This window comes from Bos indicus x Bos taurus, chromosome 7, assembly GCF_003369695.1.
Source record: "Bos indicus x Bos taurus breed Angus x Brahman F1 hybrid chromosome 7, Bos_hybrid_MaternalHap_v2.0, whole genome shotgun sequence".
NCBI lineage: Eukaryota > Metazoa > Chordata > Mammalia > Artiodactyla > Bovidae > Bos > Bos indicus x Bos taurus.
In genome coordinates, this window is record NC_040082.1 from 72167003 (window position 1) to 72189447 (window position 22445).

The 22445-nt window shown below is 37.1% G+C and overlaps 1 protein-coding gene across 5 annotated transcripts in view; it reads left to right on the plus strand.

Annotated features, from left to right (window-relative positions):
* Positions 1–22445, plus strand: part of UIMC1 (ubiquitin interaction motif containing 1) — a 137867-nt gene that overhangs the window by 64836 nt on the left and 50586 nt on the right. For 4 of the 5 annotated variants that reach the window (XM_027546893.1, XM_027546894.1, XM_027546895.1 and 1 more), the window contains 6 exons: positions 1964–2088; positions 2813–2918; positions 3230–3966; positions 10058–10122; positions 14134–14210; positions 22340–22440. In XM_027546893.1, the coding sequence (XP_027402694.1) occupies positions 1964–2088; positions 2813–2918; positions 3230–3966; positions 10058–10122; positions 14134–14210; positions 22340–22440 (1211 nt within the window). Of the gene's footprint in view, positions 1–1963; positions 2089–2812; positions 3967–10057; positions 10123–14133; positions 14211–22339; positions 22441–22445 lie in introns of all 5 variants that reach the window. The other variant, XM_027546897.1, reaches the window with a different exon arrangement.

The following is a 22445-nucleotide window of genomic DNA, read 5'->3' on the forward strand; positions in this document are numbered from 1 at the left end:
ACCCCGCCACACCCCCCGGCATCCCACCTCTCTAGGTTGTCACAGAGCACTGGGTCGAGCTCCCTGCATCATATAGCATATTCCCAATGGTTATCTGTTTTACATATGGTAATGTGTATGTTTCAATGCTACTCTCAATTCATTCTACCCTCTCCTTCCCTCACTGTGTCTAACAAGTCTTTTCTCTATGTCTGCATCTCTATTGCTGGTCTACAAATAGGTTAATCAGTACCATTTTTCTAGATTCCATATGTATGTGTTAATATAGAATATTTGTTTTTATTTTGCTGACATACTTCATCCTGCATAACAGGCTCTAGGTTCATCCACCTCACTACAACTGACTTTGTTCCTTTTTATGGCTGAATAATACTCAATTATATATAGGTGAGAGTGAAAGTCACTCAGTTGTGTCCAACTCTTTGTGACTCCATGGACTATAAAGTCCATGGGATTCTCCAGGCCAGAAAACTGGAGTGGTTAACCATTTCCTTCTCCAGGGGATCTTCCCAATCCAGGGATCAAACCCATGTCTCCCGCATTGCAGGCAGATTCTTTACCAGCTGAGTCACAAGGGAAGCCCGTTATATATATATATACCACACACACATATATACCACAACTTTATCCATTCATCTGTTGATGGACATCTAGGTTGCTTTTGTGTCCTGGCTATTGCAAATAGTGTTGCAATGAACATTGGGGTACATGTGCCTTTTAGAATGATTTTTCTCAGGGTATATGCCCAGTTGTGGGATTGCTGGGTAGTATGGTAGTTTTATTCCTAGTTTATTGGGGAATCTCCATACTGTTCTTCGTAGTGGCTGTATCAATTTACATTCCCACCAACAGTGCAAGAGGGTTCCCTTTTCTCCACACCATCTTACAACTCTTTAAAGAAAAGCTTCTTTTCATCTATTTGGTTATCTAGTAGTATAGCTTATATTGGAAGAATAGGACAAAAGCTTGATTCTCTATCCTTTTTTTTTTCCAGTTTTCAAAATAATTGATTCATTGTTGATTGAATAACATATTGTTAACATTCTTCAACAGTGACTAGTTTTTTTTAAGTACTATTATGAACTTATAGATTTAAACTTATTTGTGTGTTAGTCACTCAGTTGTGTCTAACTCTTTGTGACCCCATAGACTGTAGCCTTCCAAGCTCCTCTGTCCATGGACTTCTCCAGGGAAGAATACTGGAGTGGGTTGCCAATTCCCTTCTCCAGTTAAACTTATTTAGTATGTTTTAATTCATTGTATTCATTATCCTTGTTGATGTTCAGTGGTCTCATTTTTGGCCATTGAGAACCTTTTTAAGTTGGGTCTTAAGTTCTTTTGATATGACCCGAGTAGTATCTGGTAGATTCTTTGCTCATAAATATGACAGATATTCTAATTCATCTTCTATTAATATGTTTCATTCTCCAGACTTGCAGTCAACTATTCCTCTCCAGGGTACCCCAGTTGCTTTTAATGGGAAATGCTGTTTGCAGATGACACTCTGGTCTTTAGAGATGTTCTTTTCTATTGGATAAATCAGAAGATTCTGAAAAGTAAAATTACTCTGGCTTGATGTTGAGCATAAAGCAAATATGTGTCAGTATGAAGTGATAGGTATTGAAAAACCCTGGATTGGGAGTTAGTTCCTCTTATTCATTCACCAGATATTACCTGTCAGGAGCCAGGTACTCTTCTCTTGTGCTGAAGATACAACAGTGAAGAAAAGTAGGCAGAAACTCTGCCTTCATAGGAGCTCACAGTTTCGTTAATCCTGGACTCTTATAGCTGCTGCTACTGATTTTTACCTGTACCTTACCTTTTGGAGCTTTCCTTATTCACAAAATTGTACTAAGTGGTCTTTAGTGTCTTCTCTTGAAAAGTTTAATAATTCTGTTTCTTGTGTACACACTTATTTAATGTTTGTAGTGTCACTGTCTCTCTTTTCCCTGTCTTCTTACAGAAATGACAGAAGAAGAACAGTTTGCTCTGGCTCTCAAAATGAGTGAACAGGAAGCTAGGGAGGTGAACAGCCAGGAGGCGGAAGAAGAAGAGCTCTTGAGGAAAGCCATTGCGGAGAGTCTGAATGTAAATATGCTATGTTGAAAAAATTTGTGAGGATTGATCAGCAATATTTTATTTCTGCAGTGTCATGGCTAATTAGGAACTAGCTGTAGTAAGTAGTTCATAGGGTTTTCAGTTGACAAATATTTCCCATTATCATTTTTAAAATCTGTGTCAAATTGTGAACTCAATTTAGTGTTTTGTTAATTCTATATGGAAGAGTTTTCTACATCACAAATTTTCAGTCCATGTCTTAAGAGAACCATAGTATTTGGCAGCTTCTGAAAAGAGTTACTGAGTAACAAGAATCCAGAAGAGAGCAAGATAAGGTGTTACTTTCCCTGTATTGTGGGGAGAACAAAGGGAATGAGAACTAGAGGTGGGTTATGAAGGGACAGAATGAGCAGTATTAAAAATTTTCAAATAATATTACATTGTGATTTGAATATGTGTAATTGAAGTTATTTTAAATGTGAAAGATATTTGCCAGTGGCAGATCCTGAGCCATCCTTTATGCCATTCACTTTTCTATATTAGAAAAAGGTCTAGTATAGTGATCTAATACAGTGCTTTGTACATAGTAGGCATGCAGTACACATTGTGGAATTTATTTGAATTGGGCATCTACTTTTTTGGAGAGGAGAATCGCTTAGGGACAGTGGACTCCTCTTTTTTGTTCTTCCTATGACCCTTCATGTATAGCTATCTTAATAATAAACCTGGTCTGGTGTGGGATCACTTGTTTCAGAGTTGCCGGCCTTCTGATGCTTCTGCTACCAGATCTCGACCTCTGGCCACTGGACCATCTTCACAGTCCCACCAACAGAAAACCACAGACTCTGGGACCACTGAAGGCATGTCTCCCTGTTCTGGCTCCTTCTTCTCATCAAGCATAACCATATCAGAGGGATATCATGCTGAGAGTAGATATACAGAAATGTCCAGAATCCCTTTGGTGGTATTAGAGAGGTTAAGTCAGATAGTAGTTGAGATCTAACTAATATCCAGCATACTTTTATCTCCCAGGAGAAGCCAACTTTTGGTTAAACCCAAAGAAGAGCCTTTTTTACCCACATTATGCAATTCTTGATAAGTGATAACTTACCAAACCCTCTTAATAAAAAATGGTTTGTCCTTAGCCCTACTTTTTCTCAAATACCTACAGGCATATGGCAGCTGGTACCTCCATCACTGTTTAAAGGCTCACATATCAGTCAGGGAAACGAGTCTGAGGAAAGAGAGGAGCCTTGGGACCACACTGAAAACACTGAAGAGGAGCCGGTCTCTGGCAGCTCAGGAAGCTGGGACCAATCAAGCCAGCCAGTGTTTGAGAATGAGAACGTTAAATGTTTTGACAGATGTACTGGCCACTTGGCTGAGCACACACAGTGTGGGAAGCCACAGGAAAGTACTGGGAGGGGTTGTGCTTTTCACAAAGCTGCCCAGGGTAGGGGGGACACATCTAGGCACTGTCTGCCTACCCCAGCAGATGCCAAAGGTCTCCAGGACATTGGGGGCACTGTGTACTACTTCTGGGGTATTCCATTCTGCCCTGATGGAGTAGACCCTAACCAATATACCAAGGTCATTCTCTGCCAGTTGGAGGTTTATCAAAAGAGCCTGAAAATGACTCAGAGGCAGCTCTTAAAAAAAAAAGGTTTTGGGGAACCAGTGTTACCTAGACCTCCTTCTCTGATCCAGAATGAATGTGGCCAAGGAGATCAGGCTAGTGAAAAAAATGAAGGCATCTCAGAAGATGTGGGAGATGAAGACAAAGAGGAGAGGCAGGAGTCTAGGGCATCTGTCTGGCACTCAAAAACCAAGGATTTCCAAGAAAGTCCAATTAAAAGCTTGAAAGAGAAACTTTTGTTGGAGGAAGAACCAACAACCAGTCATGGTCAGGTAAGGGTCAGTGATGCTGTGATTAAGGATGATTTATTCACAGATTAAACAAGGATTATTTTAGCTGTTTTTTTGTGTGTTGCCCTCTCCTCTTGACTTTTAAAGTAACACATATATGCTCACTCTGAAAAGTTAGGAAAGTACAGAAGAGTGTAAAGAAGAAAAAAATTGATCATAATACCAGCACCAAGAGGCAATCATTATTATTTTTATGCATATAGTTATTTTTTCTTTTAAATTTTTCAACAAAATGAAGACTTTTCTGTATAAACTTTGTTCCTTTCTCCTACTTAATAGCTTATCTTAGATCTTTTCCTATTCCTTATGCATTCGTGAAAACATTATTGTATCAGATGTATGTATCAGTTTATTTTTTGTTTTAAAATATGTATTTCTAAAAAGTTAAGTTTTTGAATAGGTAGTAATGTTCAACTGACTCAAAATTCAAAAAGATATAAATAAAGTTTGTCTTCTATCCCCATCCCCAGCCAACCAGTTCCCCTTCCTTGAGTCAGCATTTATTGCTGTTTGCTAGTGCATCCTTCTGAGGATTTCATGTGGTGCAAACAATGTGTATAGATACTTTTCCCCACCTTTTATACAGCTGATAGCATACTCTTCATTATTCTGTACCTTGCTTTTTTCATTTACTGTCTCTATGGGATCATTCCATAACAGTACATAAAGAATTTCTTTTCTTTTGGAGGGAGAATGTGTAATACACTATGTATGAATGAGTTTATTGTATCTAATGTTCCTATTGGTGGACATTTAGGTTGTTTCCAAAATATTACTATTACAAACACTACTGCAGTGATTATTATTTTTTTTTTAATTGGAAGAGGATTATTACTTTTGTGCATAAGATGTTTCATCTACATGGGAGATTTTATAGGGTAACTTGTTGATGTAATTGGTAGATCAAAGTATATATGTGTTTACAATTTTGATAGCTGTTTCTAAATTGCCTTCTGTAGAGGTTGTATGAGTAGCAGCTGTTCCCCATACCCATACCAGTACCGTATTATCAGGACTTCTTGATCTTTGCCAGTCTGAGGATAAAACACACTAGTATCACAGTACAGTCTTAATTTTCACTTTCCTCATGTGTGCTTGAGACCCATTTGTATTTCCTTTTTTGTCTGTTTACCTCTTATGGGCATTTTTCTTTTGTATCAGTCTTTTTCTTAGTGGTTTATAGACATCCTTTATGTATTAGGGGAAGTGGTCCTCTGTGATAGGAAGTGCAGGTAGTTTTCCAGTTGACTTTTTTACCTCACATAATCATGTGTTTCTGATTTTTGCTTGAGATTTTCAGTAATTTACTGAAAATGATTCCCTATTTGGGCACATTTGCCTTTTAAGTCTTTTTCTGAGATACCTAGATTATATTATATAGATATATATTTGTATATATGGTAGGTTAAACTTATATTCTGTTTTTTCTCTGAGTATTAACAATCATATAATTACAAATTCTTTATAAACTATAATTTTCAAGGGTATAGAATATTTTATTACTGTACTACTTTGTGTTGCTGTTATTGGACTCTGAGTTTTTGGTTTTGTTTTACAGTTATGCTATTTTTTTTTTTTTTTTTTTGGTCTCTTTTAAGGGTTCAAGAAATGGTAGTGATAAGAAATTGCATTGTGTAGAGAGCATGGATTTGGAGTTTGAATTTTTATTTTAGTGTTTTAGTAACTGCCTTTGAGAAGGCCATTTAACTTCTGAATCTCAGTTTTAAAATATCTATAAAACGAAATTAGTTATTCGTATCTTTCAATAGTTTTAATGAATAAAGTGAATTATGTAAAATGTCTAGTTATAATACTTAGGAGATAATAGCCACTCAATAAATGGTAGTTTTCTCTAAGGGATCAGAAGGTTATTGATTGAAAATATATATGGGAATTTTTCTTACCTAGCAGCCTTCTTCATCCATGTTCTAGAAAGATAGCTGTGTGGAAAGATAAAGCATTTTTCTTAACAGTTCTTCCAGTGATTTGCCTCTCTTCCAAAGGAAAGTTAAGTTATGCTTATGATAACATTTTGTTTATCCATTGTGATTCAGAGATGCTTCTTAAAAGAATAATTAAGTCCACAGAGTGAATATTTAATATTTTACTGTAATTCAAGTTGTTAGCTTGAAAGATCCCAGGGGCTGGAGTTTTAGAACATAGACTTGTGTCAGGTTCTGAGGTTTTAAACCAGTGCCTTTAGAATAGGCTGGAAGTGATTAGAACCTAATAGCTGGCTTTTTAGTTGAAGTTCTCAAACTTCATGAACAGGCCACCAAATACTACACGTAGTATTATTATTTGGTACTATTTGGCTACAAGAAACCAAATCAAGCTAGCTTAATTAAAAAGAGGACTCGATCATAAAAAAGATAGGTTCTCATAAATTCTCAAACAGAATGGTAAACCAAGCCTAGATAAGGTACTGGGTTTAGAAAATTCATCCCTGGCTCATAGTTATATCTGCTTCATTTTTCTCCCTGCAAACTGGCTTCCTTTGCTTCTCTGCTATACATGGTAGATGGAAGACATTGATCCCATAGTTCCCAAAGGTAAATACAAGTTACAGGAGATTTATTCTCTCCAAATTTCAACTTCAAACTTCTAGGAAATGACTTACAGCCCATATGGAGTTAGTAATCCTCCCCAGCCCAGTTGTCTGTGGCCCAAAGGGGCTGTGATCCAAATTGTACAAATGGCTATGAGCCCACTGCTATACTACCATTCAAGGGGGGTGAGGAACAGTCCTCAGTAAAAGGAGATCAGGTAGACAACCTAGTAAATACTCAGTTTAGTCATTAACATTAATTTTAGAAATCACTTAGAACTTGAAAAATGCCCACCAGAAGTGTAAAGAACAAAGTTGAAAGTATCCACAGTCTTACGATCCAGTGATGTATTCCTTCATCTTTTTTCTATACCTATTTTTTCTATAGTTTAGATCATATTACTATATTTTTATATATTAACTTAACATACAAACATTTTCTGATGTATGTAATTTCTTAAAATTACTTAAGATCTCATTTTTAATGGCTGCTTATGAGTTTACCATAATATTTAAATTATTTTCCTATTGATGGATATTTCAGTTGTGGCAAACATCTAAGTAAAACTTTTATTTATTTAATTACACTAATTTGTGTCTTTAGGGATAGGGAACCAGAAAGATACTGGGTTAAAGAGTTATGAATGTAGAAAAGAAGACCTACTGTTTACTGCTAAATTGCTTTTAAGAAAGGTTGTTCAAATTTGTACTGTTTCCTTCCAGCAGTGTATGAAAATGCCTAGTTCAAAAAAAAGAAAAAAACAAAACAAAAAAAGAAAATGCCTAGTTCACTGCAGTCTTGCCAATGTAGAATAGTATCTTTAAAAAACAAAGAGAAATTAATATCCTAATTCTATCAGCAAACAATGAAAATCTTGCAATTGTAATTTCACATCTTGGTCTTTTGCTTTCAGGAACTGGGTAGAAAGAGTTTATGTGCCTGTTAAACATTTTCAATGGCTTTGTATCACCGACTGAACGCACATGAGTTTGAGCAAACTCTGGGAGATAGTGAAGGACAGGGAAGCCTAGTGTGCTGCAGCCCATGATGTTGCAAAGAGTTGGATGTGACTTGGTGACTGAACAACAGCATGACTTTGCTGGAACTGCCCGTATTTGAGACTCCTTGGTTAATAGAGATAGCAGGAGTCCCAGAAATAAGGACTCAGAGAAACATTCATCTTGGGGCAAATTATTTAGTCTATACGAAGGTTGCAAAAACTTTGTATAGACTAAGCAATTTGAATCAGATGATAACTGGTTTCTGGCATCACTGCAATTATAGAGAAGATTTTAATGAAGATGGAGGGGTCATCTAAATGGCTTTACAGCAGGGAGAAGGGTAGTATATTGATGTGGTCACTACTTTTCAGGGTCTGATCTTTGATTTTTAGTCCAGGTACTGGGATTTCTTTCCTAGGTTGTGTGAGAATGTGAGAACTAACTTTGACTAACCAAGTATCAAGTTGGTATGTATACCAAATCTCTGTTACTTTATTGTGGAAGAGAGACATTTTCATTGACCAGAATACAAATACACCATCATACCTTTTTCAAGGATGAAGGATCTGGAAGGCTGAAATAATCATCAGAAAATGGAAATTTTAAGGTGTAGTTTACCTAGGCTATGGAAAGACCTAATAAGCTACTGGTGCCTGACAGCAGAGGACATTTCTATGGTGATCAGATGATGTGTATGTCTATTTGCTTTCACTTGCAGATCACGGTTTTGAAGCCACTGCTTGATTCTGGGTCTTTGGATTTTTCTTTTTTATTTGTTGCAAACTATCCATTTCCATTAGCGTATTTGTTCATGCGGAGTACAATGTCTTGATTAGGCCACAGCTTCCTTAGTGAAAGTTACATTCCTGTCATGTTTCTCTGTTCATTTTGATTAGCCGTGAATAGTCTAATCAAATTTTGTTTGCTTGTTTTGCTGTCTTATTTTCATATTCTGGAAGAACCTTACTTTGCCTCTGTGTTTATATCACTGCCTTTGAGGTATAAGTTTAGAAATTAAAAATGATTTATTGAAATAAAGACAGTTTTGAGATTCTGTATTGACATGGTTAGGAAGAAGATCATTTGGAGTCAGAAAGGTCCAAGCTTTGAACAACTTTGAACACTTTGAACAACTCCGTGATTTTGGGAAGATAATTTAACCTGTTGAAGTTTCACGTTCCTCATTTTAAAAATAATTTAATAGCTTCTACTTCAGAAGGTTCTTGTGAGGATTAAAGGATAACACATGTAAAGTGATTAGCATAGGCCTGACACATAATAGGTGTAACAATAATTAAAAAAAAATTACACTGGCAAAGGTCGAGATGTGCTTTAGCCTAACGTAGAGGTGGCAGTATCTCATAACTTGTTGGTTAGTGCCTTATTTGTTTCTGAAGCCTGAGTCTTGATTGGCTAGTCATTCTAATAAAGTAAAATTCTATTGAATGGACACCAGGTGTCAGTATTTACCTTTTGGTGTTTTTTTTTTTAGATAACAGGAACAAAACAGTGTTTTGTCACCACTGAGTTCAAACAAATAGATAAAGTATTTATTACTGTTGTATTTTAGTCCTTTGGACGGTTTTGTTCAACCCTCCTTTTTCATGATGACTACATTCCCAATCATTGTACAGCTTTATCTTCTCTTTGAGGACTCATCTAGGCTGTTCTTGTTTGTTAGTATATTTCATCATTTACTTGAGAGATAGAGAGGTGCCTAACTTGTTTAGGTTATTTATATTCTGTTAGAAGGCCCTGAAAATTTCAGCATTATATCTGTTGGAAGAAGCTTCACAGTCCAGGTACTTCCTCAGAAGTACCCCTAAGTCAGCAGTAGCTGCTTTTCCCACACTTTTCCATGCACCTACATTTAACGAGTTAACATTTGCACCAACTCTATTAATAGTCAAAGAAAATAAGTTTTTCCTTATCCGATCCCTATTTGTTGTGTTTCTTAAAAGATATCTTTTGTAGCTAAATATTAACCATAGTGGCAAATTCATAGCAAAAGGAATCTTTATAACCTTTTCTTTTGGATAGCCTATGTTATGTCTTGGTTCTACCAAGAGATACTTCTTTCCACTGAGAGCTGAACTTTTCTCTGTATTTCTTCCTTCCACAACAAAAGCTTCATAATTGCTTTTCTGAAATCATAATTCATTTCACTCGCTAATATTTATATGCCTTGTGTTTTACACAGTGCATTGTATATATTATCTTGTTGAATTCTCACAGTAAGTGTGAAGCAGGTTTTAATACTATTTTAAGATGAGGAAACAGGTTGAAATGTTACTTATCCAGGATTAAAAGTTAATAGGTGATTCACCTGTGATTTAAATTCTACAGTGTTCTGATTCCACAGAATATGTTCTTTTTACTTAAAATCACTGACTTTTGTAAAATGTTTTATTCTTATTACTATGTGCTAAGTGTTAATGTTGAACAATTACTATTTCTTTTTAAAGGAAGAAAAACCAGTTCATCTGTGCCTATATAATTAGGATTTTACATCTTTCTTTACAGTCTTCCCAAGGACTCTTTGTTGAAGAAACTTCTGAAGAAGGAACTTCTGTACCTGCCTCACAAAGGTAAGATAAATATTATTGTGGATCTGAATTCTCCTCTGATAGTACCAGAAGAAAAGATAGCCACATGAGTGAGACTGTATAGGAACAGCTTTCCCAGGGACCTTTTAGCTCTTTTATACACACAGCCAAAGAGAAATCGTTATCTTCCAGTTCTCAAATATGCATCTCATAGAAGCCTAGTGAATTAGGGTGGAAGAGATCTTAGAGGTTTACTTGTCTAACATGACTATCTTGGCACAAATTCCATCTACACTATTCCTGAAAAGCAGTCACATCCTGCTACTGTCTTAACGACACTCGCTTCCTATGCCAGTAACAAGGCTCTGTAATGATTTCTTTACGGTCCTTGTCCTTTCTCCCTTTGTTCCTTATGCTTATGCTTATTTATCCACATATCTGAACCATATACATCTTTTAAAAAGACTTAAGATTTACATCCTCTTTGAAGCCTTTATATTATTCAGGCCACCCAGAATCAGTATCACCCTCACTCCATGTCCAGTGTCACTTTTAATATGATTTTATCTCATCTTTCCTTAAATGGCTGTATTTGTATTACCTTCTCAGTTATTCTTGATGGATGGATTGATTGATGGGGTTACCTTCTTAAATCTTCCTACTTTAATAATATGTAAAGGTTTATTTCATGCAAAGATGGGCTCGATAAAGGACAGAAATGGTATGGACCTAACAGAAGCAGAAGATATTAAGAAGAGGTGGCAAGAATACACAGAAGAACTGTACAAAAAAGATCTTCACAACCCAGATAATCATGAAGGTGTGATCACTCACACTCATCTAGAGCCGGACATCCTGGAATGTGAAGTCAGGTAGGCCTTAGGAAGCATCACTATGACGAACAAAGCTGGTGGAGGTGATGGAATTCCGGTTGAGTTATTTCAAATCCTAAAAGATGATGCTGTGAAAGTGCTGCACTCAATATGTCAGCAAATTTTGAAAACTCAGCAGTGGCCACAGGACTGGAAAAGGTCAGTTTTTATTCCAATCCCAAACAAAGGCAATGCCAAAGAATGCTCAAACTACTGCACAGTTGCACTCATCTCACACGCTAGCAAAGTAATGCTCAAAATTCTCCAAGCCAGGCTTCAGCAATATGTGAACCGTGAACTTCCAGATGTTCAAGCTGGTTTTAGAAAAGGCAGAGGAACCAGAGATCAAATTGCCAACATCAGTTGGATCATGGAAAAAGCAAGAGAGTTCCAGAAAAACATCTACTTCTGCTTTATTGACTATGCCAAAGCCTTTGACTGTGTGGATCACAATAAACTGTGGACAATTCTGAAAGAGATGGGAATACCAGACCACCTGATCTGCCTTTTGAGAAACCTATATGCAGGTCAGGAGGCAACAGTTAGAACTGGACATGGAACAACAGACTGGTTCCAAATCTGGAAAGGAGTACGTCAAGGCTGTATATTGTCACCCTGCTTATTTAACTTACATGCAGAGTACATCATGAGAAATGCTGGGCTGGAGGAAGCACAAGCTGGAATCAAGATTGCCGGGAGAAATATCAGTAACCTCAGATATGCAGATGACACCACCCTTATGGCAGAAAGTGAAGAAGAACTAAAGAGCCTCTTGATAAAAGTGAAAGAGGAGAGTGAAAAAGTTGGCTTAAAGCTCAACATTCAGAAAATGAAGATCATGGCATCTGGTCCCATCACTTCATGGCAAATAGATGGGGAAACAGCGGCTGACTTTATTTTTCTGGGCTCCAAAATCACTGCGGATGGTGATTAGAGCCATGAAATTAAAAGACACTTGCTCTTTGGAAGGAAAGTTATGACCAACCTAGACAGCATATTAAAAAGCAGAGACATTACTTTGCCAACAAAGGTTCGTCTAGTCAAGGCTATCGGAGAAGGCAGTGGCATCCCTCTCCAGTACTCTTGCCTGGAAAATCCCATGGATGGAGGAGCCTGGTAGGCTGCATTCCATGGGGTGGCTAAGTTGGGCATGACTGAGCGAATTCACTTTCACTTTTCACTTTCCTGCATTGGAGAAGGAAATGGCAACCCACTTCAGTATTCTTGCCTGGAGAATCCCAGGGACAGAGGAGCCTGTTGGGCTGCCGTCTGTGGGGTCGCACAGAGTTGGACACAACTGAAGTGACTTAGCAAAAGCAGTAGTCAAGGCTATGGTTTTTCCAGTGGTCATGTATGGATGTGAGAGTTGGACTATAAAGAAAGCTGAGCTCTGAAGAATTGATGCTTTTGAACTGTGGTGTTGGAGAAGACTCTTGAGAGTCCCTTGGACTGCAAGGAGATCCAACCAGTCCATCCTAAAGGAGATCAGTCCTGGGTGTTCATTGGAGGGACTGATGTTGAAGCTGAAACTCCAATACTTGGAGTTTCCGCCACCTGATGCGGAGAGCTGACTCATTTGAAAAGACTCTGATGCTGGGAAAGATTGTGGGCAGGAGGAGAAGGGGATGACAGAGGATGAGATGGCTGGATGGCATCACCGACGCAATGCACATGGGTGGACTCCGGGAGTTGGTGATGGACAGGGAGGCCTGGTGTGCTGTGGTTCATGGGGTCGCAAAAGAGTCAGACACGACTGAGCAACTGAACTGAACTGAACTGAAAGGTTGATTGGTTATAAACTGCATTAATTAGGTCAGACATCCAGTTACTTTTCTCTTTTATCATTAGTTGACCTTTAGGGATTATTCAAGAATTTAATTTTGTGTTAACTGACTGTCATCTCCCAAACAATAGTTGAGGCCCAGCTGTCATTTGCTATTACTTAAGTTGATGTTCTTAGGCTTTTGGTTAAGTTGATAGTACTGGGTGTTTCTTTCTGAGCTAAAGAATGTGCTTTGGTTTGATTCTCCTGCTGTTAAGACAGTTTTGGAAGTGGTTTTAACCGGAGTAGGCCTTCTGCTTCCTGCAGGCCTCTCTGCTTTGTTGTGGTGAGCCTTCTGCAGAGCAGATGTAGGTTTTAATAAATGATTATACGCTTTGTCACCAGGAGAGAGTTGGAATTACAGGCAATGTGGTTTGACTTCAAATTGATTAGCCCATTTAATAAATGTCAGCAAATTGTTTTGTGATGGACCCTTTGAATAGAGCTCTAATATTACATACAGAATAAACTGTATCTGGCTTAGGTTTATAACAAATGCTCTGAGATGTTTTATTTAGAGGGAGTAATCACTTGTGGTTTCTTATCAGGATTTAGTTATTTATCATGAATCAGTGGTGGTTATTCTCTCTCCTCTGTGGTTCTTGGTTGTTGTGAGGATTTGTTTTTTTAAGCATTCTCTTGCATACTTGATTAAACTAATTGTAAAGCTCTGTGAAGCATAAGGGGGCTAGCTCAGATGCTCAGATCTCTTAGCCATGTGCTCCTATGTCAGGAAGAGATTGCACTCCATGAGCAGTCAGGCTAAACCAAAATATTGGAAGAGGGTAGACTTTCATAATTATGTTTTCCTCAGAAGAGATACTCAACTTGGTTGGACAGATTTTTGCTGTAGGCAGTTTGGAATTGTATCTTGTTTTTGTTGCATGTAGAGCCACATCTTGAGATAAATAGGAAATTTAACTGCAAGGTGAGGGAAAAGCTATTGTGTCAGAAGAATCTTCATATCTTCTCTTATGAGTTTACAAAACTCTAGCTTTCAGAACGCTGAGATGGAGACTGTAAAACACTTTTGACATCCTTATATTGGAGTAGACTTTTTTTTTTGGTCTTCTGTGGTTCCATGGAGAGTCCTTACCCTTCAACCTTTGTGAAGACTCCAAAAGGGGATTCTTTTCATTCAGTGATTTCACTGAAACCAAAGTTGTAAGCATATTTATTTTCCCTATTTTGGATGTGGAGTTTTCACTGCTGATTCCTTGCTTCCCTGTTGTGCTTTTGTGGTATTGGACAGCAGGTATCAGATTACCTGTGGCTTTGTGAAAGACTAACCATTGCTTTTGGTCCTGTGTTCTGATTTATTTTACTGGGAATTCACTTGGGGTTTGATTCTTTTTTCAGCATTGCTGCTTTGACCAGTAAGAGAAGTTCAGCCTTTATGCCAAAGAGTTCTGTGGAGGAAATCACTGTGTGTCCTGGTAAGTACCCCACTGTGTTTTTACTAGTTTCTGGTCCCTACCTTTTTGTGTCTATTAATTTTTCTGACTTTTCCAACCCACTCTTAGGAGGTTTATGTGTGATTGATGTGTGTATGTGTTCATACAACACACATATATATACATACACTTATTTTGATGGACATTGGCTCTGCATCTCACATTTTCTCTTCTTAGAGATAGTTTGAAATTAACATGGCTCTTTTGTCTGCTTGTTTACTTACTGGTGTCATCAGAGATGGCAGCAAAGCCTTCGGAGCGTTTAACTCTACATTCAGAGCCAAGAGGACTTTGGTTTGGTTTATGGCTTCTCAAAGTGGGTTGTCCTCAAATTTGCATGTCATTAAGCAGTTTTTCTCACTGAGGCTTTTACTGGTTAGTTTTACATTGCCATTCATGGAGTCCATTGCATAGGGAGTTCAGAAATTGAATTTTGTGCACAGTTCTGTCATTGACTTATTTTTAATCTCCAAATAGATACTTAACCTGGTTAAGTATACTTTGCTTTTGTTAATAATAATGATGAAAATACACATGTACTTTGTTTAAGGTTTGAGAAGATGTTAATTGAAAGTTGCATATGAAAAGGTTTTGATATACAAAATAATTTAAAATGAACTAAGATATCCATTATCTAAGTGAACTCTTCAGTTGAATCATTGTATTATGTGAAGAATTATTTTGTGATATGAATCACTACTTTCTAAGGAATTTGTTTTAGCTTAAATATATATATATATATATATAGTATATTTGGCTTTTCTTAAAAATGAGGGCTAATATATACATTATCAGTAGCCTCATTCACGTGAGTAACTTCCTCTTAACGTTTAAACTCTTTGGACAGCGAGAATTGGACAAATGTTACCTTAAGTCATATTTAGTTTTTCCTGAGGTTGCATATAACCTGTTAGTGTCAGAGAGACTCGTAGTTTTCTTTTTGGTTCCTTTCAAGTTTTTTCCCACAGAGACTCATACTTAATTTACACATTAGTCTAGGAAAGTCCTGCCAAAGTTTAAACATTTGGCAGCATATTGTAAAAGTCTTTCTTTACTTATTTTTAAAGTTTAACTGTGGTCATTTTTGTTGAAAGTGGTTTCTTTATTATTTGAAGTTTATGTGGATTATTGTCTAATGATGGCACTACCAAGTGCCATGATTTTGGCAGAAGCTCTCAGGAATATGGTGTCATTTTTGTGAAAAAATAGCATTACTCCCTCTCCATGTAGGCCTGTTGACCTATGTCATCCAGAGGGACGCAGTAAGTTAAGGATGATGGCATGTGACATCACCCTGGGATCTTGCAAGAGGAACCTGCAAATACAATAATATTGAAATCCCTAATGAGAGGAAAGTTAATGAGGAAAAAGCAAGCCCTTCATCACTGTGGTTATATAACTTTTGTGATCATGATTTGCTGTCATTAACCTGCTAATTAACTCCAACTGTTTGTTGATATAAGCCACTTCTAAATGAGTTAGGTAAAAGGTTTCCCTAACATTATTGTTCTTTTTGCTAAGAAAGTATAACTACTTCTCCATGGAGCTAGACTCCTGAGTCTCTATAATTTAGTGACTTAAAGACTTAAAACGTAAGACACCATAAAACTCCTAGAAGAGATCATAGGCAAAGTATTCTCTGATATAAAATATATTAATGCTTTCTTAGGTCAGCCCTCCAAGGCAATAGAAATAAAAACAAAAATAAACAAATGGGACCTAATAAAACTTACAAGCTCTTACATAGTAAAGAAAACCATAAACAAAGCAAAAGATAACCAATTGAGTGGGAGAAAATATTTGCAAACGATACAACTGACAAGGATTTAATTTCCAAAATAGACAAACAGTTCATATACCTCAACAACAAAAAACAAACACCCTAATCAAAAAATGGGCAGGAGACCTAAATAGACATTTTTCCAAAGATGAAATACAGATGGCCAACAGGCACATGAAAACATACTCAACATTGCTAATTATTAGAGAAATGCAAATCAAAACTGCAGTGAGGTACCATTGACCTCACACTGGTCAGAATGGCCATCATTAAAAAGTCTACAAATAACAAAATGCCGGAGAGGGTTCAGAGAAAAGGGAACCCTCCTACACTGTTGGTGGGAATGTAAGTTAGTACAACCATAATGGAAAACAGTATGGAGTTTCCTCAAAAAACTAATAATTACCATATGATTCAGCAGTCCCATTCCTGGGCATATATTCAGACAAAATTATTGATATAATTAAAAAAAAACACAGCACTGTTCATAGCAGCACTGTTTGCAATAGCCAAGACATGGAAGCACCCTAAATGTCTATCAGCAGATGAATAGAGAAAGAAGATGTGGTGTATATGTGTATACATACATGCACACACATACACACAATGGAATATTACTCAGCCACAAAAAAAAGAATGACATAATGCCATTTGCAGCAACATAGATGAAAGTAGAGATTATCATAGTAAGTGATGTCTGAGTTAGATAGAAAGATAAATACTGTATGGTATCACTTATATGTGGATCTAAAATATGACACAAATAAACCTACCTATGAAATAGAAACAGACTCACAGACCTAGAGAACAAACTTTTGGTTGCCAAGAGGGAGTGGGAGAAGGAAGAGTAGGAGTCTTGGGTTAACAAATGCAAACTGTTATATACAGAATGGATAAACAATAAGGTTCTTCTGTATAGCACATAGAACTATATTTCATTTCCTGTGATAAACCATAATGGAAAAGAATGTAAAAAGACATGTATATTATGTATAGGAGAAGGCAATGGCACTCCACTCCAGTACTCTTGCCTGGGAAATCCCATGGACAGAGGAGCCTGGTGGGCTGCAGTCTATGGGGTCGCAAAGAGTCAGACACAACTGAGCGACTTCACTTTCACTTTTCACTTTCATGCACTGGAGAAGAAAATGGCACCCACTCCAGTATTGTTGCCTGGAGAATCCCAGGGATGGGAGCCTGGTGGGCTGCCGTCTATGGGGTCGCACAAATCAACTATACTTCAATAAAAATAAGATATATAATTTAGAAGCTATGTATAAAAATTTGTCCTAAATGAGTGAAACACAGATTGAGTATAGTAGTCCATCTTACCTATTTTGTTTTGTCTCATATTGCTTACAGTTCCTGGGGTCTGATACTCAAATTATAACGTCATGTTAGTGAAGAAGCAGGATTAGAACATCATGCCCACATTGTGCATGATGCTAACATTATTTATTTCTATGAAGCTAATGTCCTCTTAATTTGTCACTGTCATTGAATACATAGTTAAATGTTTCAACCATTTACAGAAAGCTTAATGAAGGACTTTTATTGTTACAGTAGTGCAAGCAGTGAGCAGCTCTTTTATTTTCTAACAGATTAAATGTCATTTTTGAAAATATCTCTCAGGAAAGCTTGATAGAGAAGATTTTGAAGTTTATATACTATAAGTCTTTTTCCAACAAGGTGGTGAAATCTGTGTGTGTAACCAGTTTCCAAAAAGTTATGATGTATTAAAATATGATTAACGCTAGAAATGTATATAATCATTCTTTGATGATTGAGAAACTACCTCAGTACCTTTTAAGTATACTATTAGTCCAGCATTGGCCACTTACTGTATTTGTGAAGCACAGAAATACCAGTTAGATGTATAGTGTGTGTAGTGTAGATAACAGAAAACTTATTGGATTGTGTTCCTCTGATAAGTTTCCTTTCTGGACTTACTGTCATCTTTTGAAATATTGTTTCTGTTCTTATATCAAGTGATAGATGTCTAGACCAGAGGTTGACAAACTTTTTCTATTAAGTTGGTACAAATGTAATTGTGGTTTCAGACTGTGAATTTTAAATCATTATCACTAGGCTCAAACACATCTTTATTAATCAAAATAGGAACTGTTACAATCAACACATTTTGCCAACTAGAAATAAGTTTGTTTATTCCTGTAGCATAAAAATCTGTGTTTTGGGATTCGATGAACTCTTAGCGTTTTCTGCCTCCTGCTGGTTGTGAAAGCACTTTCCCTGTAAAAAGGTATCGAGATGGTTGAAGAAGTTGTAGTCATTGGCGAAAAAAAAAAATCAGGTGAATATAGATGAGGGAAAACTTTGTACCCCAATTTGTTCAACTTTTGAAGCATTGGTTGTGCGATGTGCAATTGGGTGTTGTACAGAAAAAAAGCCCTTTCTTTTGACCAATGCTGGCTGTGGGCATTGCTGTTTTTGGTGCATCTCATTGATATGCTGAGCATACTTCTCAGATGTAATGGTTTGGCTGGGATTCAGAAAGTTGTAGTGAATCAGACAGGCAGCAGACCACCAGTGACCATGACCTTTATTGGTGCAGGTTTGACTTAGGGAAATGCTTTGGATCTTCTCGGTCCAGCCTCTGAGCTGGTTGTCTCCAGTTGTCATATAAAATCCACTTTTGGTCACATGTCACAAGCTGATCTAAAAAATGGTTCATTTTTGTTACATAGAATAAGAGAAGATGACACTTCAAAATGACGATTGTTTTGACTTGTGGTCAGCTCAAGAGGCACCCACTTTCTGAGCTTTTTCACCTTTCCAATTTGCTTCAAATGCCAATTGATCATAGAACAGTCGACATTTTCTTTGGCAACTTCTCGTGGAGTTGAAAGAGGATGGGCTTCAGTGATTGCTCTCAGTTGGTCATGGTCACCTTCTGTTGGCTGGCCACTATGCTTGTCTTCAAGGCTCTTGTCTTCTTTGCAAATCTTCTTGAACAGCCACTGCACTCTACGTTCATTAGCAGTTCCTGGGCCAAATGTGTTGCTGATGTTGCAAGTTGTCTCTGCTGCTTTACTACCCATTTTGAACTTGAATAAGAAAATTGCTCAAATTTGCTTTTTGTCTAACATCATTTCCCTAGTCTAAAATAAATACAAAATAAACAGCAAGTAATAAGTCATTAGCAAAAAAACATAAAATGAGAAATGCACATTCAGTTCAGTCGCTCAGTTGTGTCCAAGTCTTTGTGACCCCATGAATTGCAGCACGCCAGGCCTCCCTGTCCATCACCAACTCCCAGAGTTTACCAAACTAATGTCCATCGAGTCAGTGATGCCATCCAGCCATCTCATCCTCTGTCGTCCCCTTCTCCTCCTGCCCCCAGTCTCTCCCAGTATCAGGGTCTTTTCCGATGAGTCAACTCTTCGCATGAGGTGGCCAAAGTGTTGGAGTTTCAGCTTCAGCATCAGTCCTTCCAATGAACAGGACTGATTTCCTTCAGAATGGACTGGTTGGATCTCCTTGCAGTCCAAGGGACTCTCAAGAGTCTTCTCCAATACCATGATGTATAACATAGCTGCATTTATTTAAGAATGTATTCTAATAACAAACAGCAAATTTCAACAGTACAAAACCAAAATTACTTTTGCACCAACCGAATATAAAAAGACTAGATAATAAATATTTTAGGCTTTGTGGGCCATACAAAGTACTTGAAATTACTCTGCTATTTTAACTTGAAAGCATTCAAACAGTATAAAGAAGAATGAATGTGGCTGTGTCCCATTAAAACTTTATTTTCAAAAACAGGCAACTGGCTCTACTTGACCCATGAACTAGTTGCAGATCCTTGAACCAGAGCGTGAGGGGTCCCCATCTTACTGGCTTGGCCAAAAAGTTCCTTCAGTTTTAAAAGTAAAAATAAAAGACACATTTTTTATTTTCACCAAGAACTTTATAGAACAGTGTATTCATTGTTTCGTTCCACTACCTTCTGCCATTTTCCAGGCAACTTCATAATTCCATTTTCCCAAAACTTATTATTTTATTTTTTAGCAAAGAACTGCTCCAGGTGCCTTTTACAGTCTTCCAGAGAAAAGAAATTTTTTCCATTAAGAGAATTTTGTAGAGACCAAAATAAACGTACATCTGAAGATACAGCTTTTGGCAAATACAGCAGAATGAACTTCCTAGCCAGGATATAGCAGGTTTTGCCTGGTCATCAAAGAAACATGCATCATGCATTATCTTGATGGAAGATTATGTATTTTCTTTTGACTAATTCTGGATCCTTTTCATTGAGTGCTGCTTTCAGTTGGTCTAATTGGGAGTAGTACTTGTTGGAATTAATCATTTAGCTTTCCAGAAGGACCTTATAAAAGACGGCTCCCTTCCAATCCCATTATATATACAGCATCACCTTCATTGGATGATCAGCCTTTGGTGTGGTTGTTGATGGTTCTTCTCACTTGCCCTATGATCTCTTCCATTCCACATCATTGTACAGTATGCACTTTTCACTGCCTGTCACAACTTGCTTTAAAAAACAGAATGTTTTTGTTGCATTTAAGTAGAGAATTGCATATGGAAGTATGGTCAAGAATGCTTTTTCTGCTTAATTTATGTGGCACCCAAACATCAAAGCTATTAACATAACCAAACTGGTGCAAATTTTTTTCAACACTTGATTTGGATATTTTGAGTATATCGGCTTTCTCCTGTGTGGTTAATGTTGATTATTCTCAGTTAATGTCTTGATTTGATTGCTGTCAACTTTAACTGGTTGACCTGACTGTGGAGCATTGTCCAGCGAGAAATCTTCTGCACAAAATTTTGCAAACCGCTTTTGACACATTCGATCAGTCACAGCACCTTCACCATATACTGCACAAATCTTTTTTTGTTTCAGGTGCATTTTTACCTTTCTTGAAGTGATAAAGCATGATATGCCGATAATGTTGTTTTTTTCTTTCCATCTACAGTACTAAAATGGCTACACAAAATCCACCAGTTTTGATAGGTTTTTAAAAAAATGCATGCTGATATAACAGCTGTCACAATACAATCTAATAAAATTGTTTCAAATGAAGTTAAAGACAACCAAGTGCTATTAGAGCCATTGTATGGAAAAAAAGAGAAACCTTTTGGCCAACCCAATACTTCTTATTGCTAGTAGCCTATACAGTGCCTGGAACTTCTTTCATAAATATGTATTGCATTAATGTTGAATTAATAGATGCTGCTTAAAGAATAATTAAAGAAAGGCATATCTTTGAGAGTGTATTTGTATTTCTGCTCCCAGTTTTTATATCTTCTCTCATCATCCCTTTAGCCTCATAATTAGCATTGGCAATTTTTTTTTTAAATGTGTAAATATACTTTAAAGCCAGAACTGTGCTGGAAAAGAAGACAAATGGATTAACAGATGAATGAATAAACAAATTGTGTTATAGCCATACAGTGGAATACTATTAGGCAGTAAAAAGGAATGAACTACTGATATATGTAACAACATGAATGCTTCTCAAACACATGCTAAAAGAAAGAAATCAGACACAGAACATGACACACCGTGTTATTTCATTTATATGACTTTCTAGAAAAGGCAAAACTGTAGGAACATAAAATAGATTGATCATTGCAAGGAGCCAAGTGGGAGGGGGATTGACTGCAAAGGGGTACATAAGAACTTTTGAGGGTGCTTGAAATATTTTATATCTTGATTGTGGTTATGTGATATAAAGATACCATGTATACATTGTATGCATTTGTCAAAACTTACTATATACTGAAAATTGGTGAATTCTGTTGTATATAAATTATGCCTCAGTAAAGTTCTTTTTTTAAAAATGGAGACCACTGTTAAAAATTTTTTTAAATTTATTTAGTTTTGACTGTGCTGAGTTTTCGTTGCTGTGTGGGCTTTTTCTGTATTGTGGTGAGTGGGGGCTACTCTCTAGTTGTGTGGGTTTCTCATTGCTCTGGCTGCTCTTGTTGTGGAGCACAGGATCTATAGAGTGCAGGGCTTCAGCAGCTGTGGCATGTGGGCTCAGTAGTTGCAGCTCCCGGGGTCTAGAGCACAGGCTCTATAATTGTGGCATCTGGACTTAGTTGTTCCGTGGTGTGTGGAATCTTCCCAGACCAGGGATCCAACCCATGTCTACTGCTTTAGCATCTGGATTCTTTACCACTGAGCCACCAGGGAAGCCCTCAGTAAAGTTTTAAGAAGAAACAAGCTTGATTTATATTGCCACTGCAGTATTATCATACTCTAAGCTTAAGGAAATAAGTGTTTTCTTTTAACTATGAAAATACAAAATGAAAATTAATGAAGTTTTGATTTTTTAAATTGCAGAGACACAGCTAAGTTCTCCTGAAACTTTTGACCTTGAAAAAGAAGGCTTTCCAGATGGCAGAGAGACCCTGGATGAAGTAAGAATAATGGCAGATAAGGAGGTGAA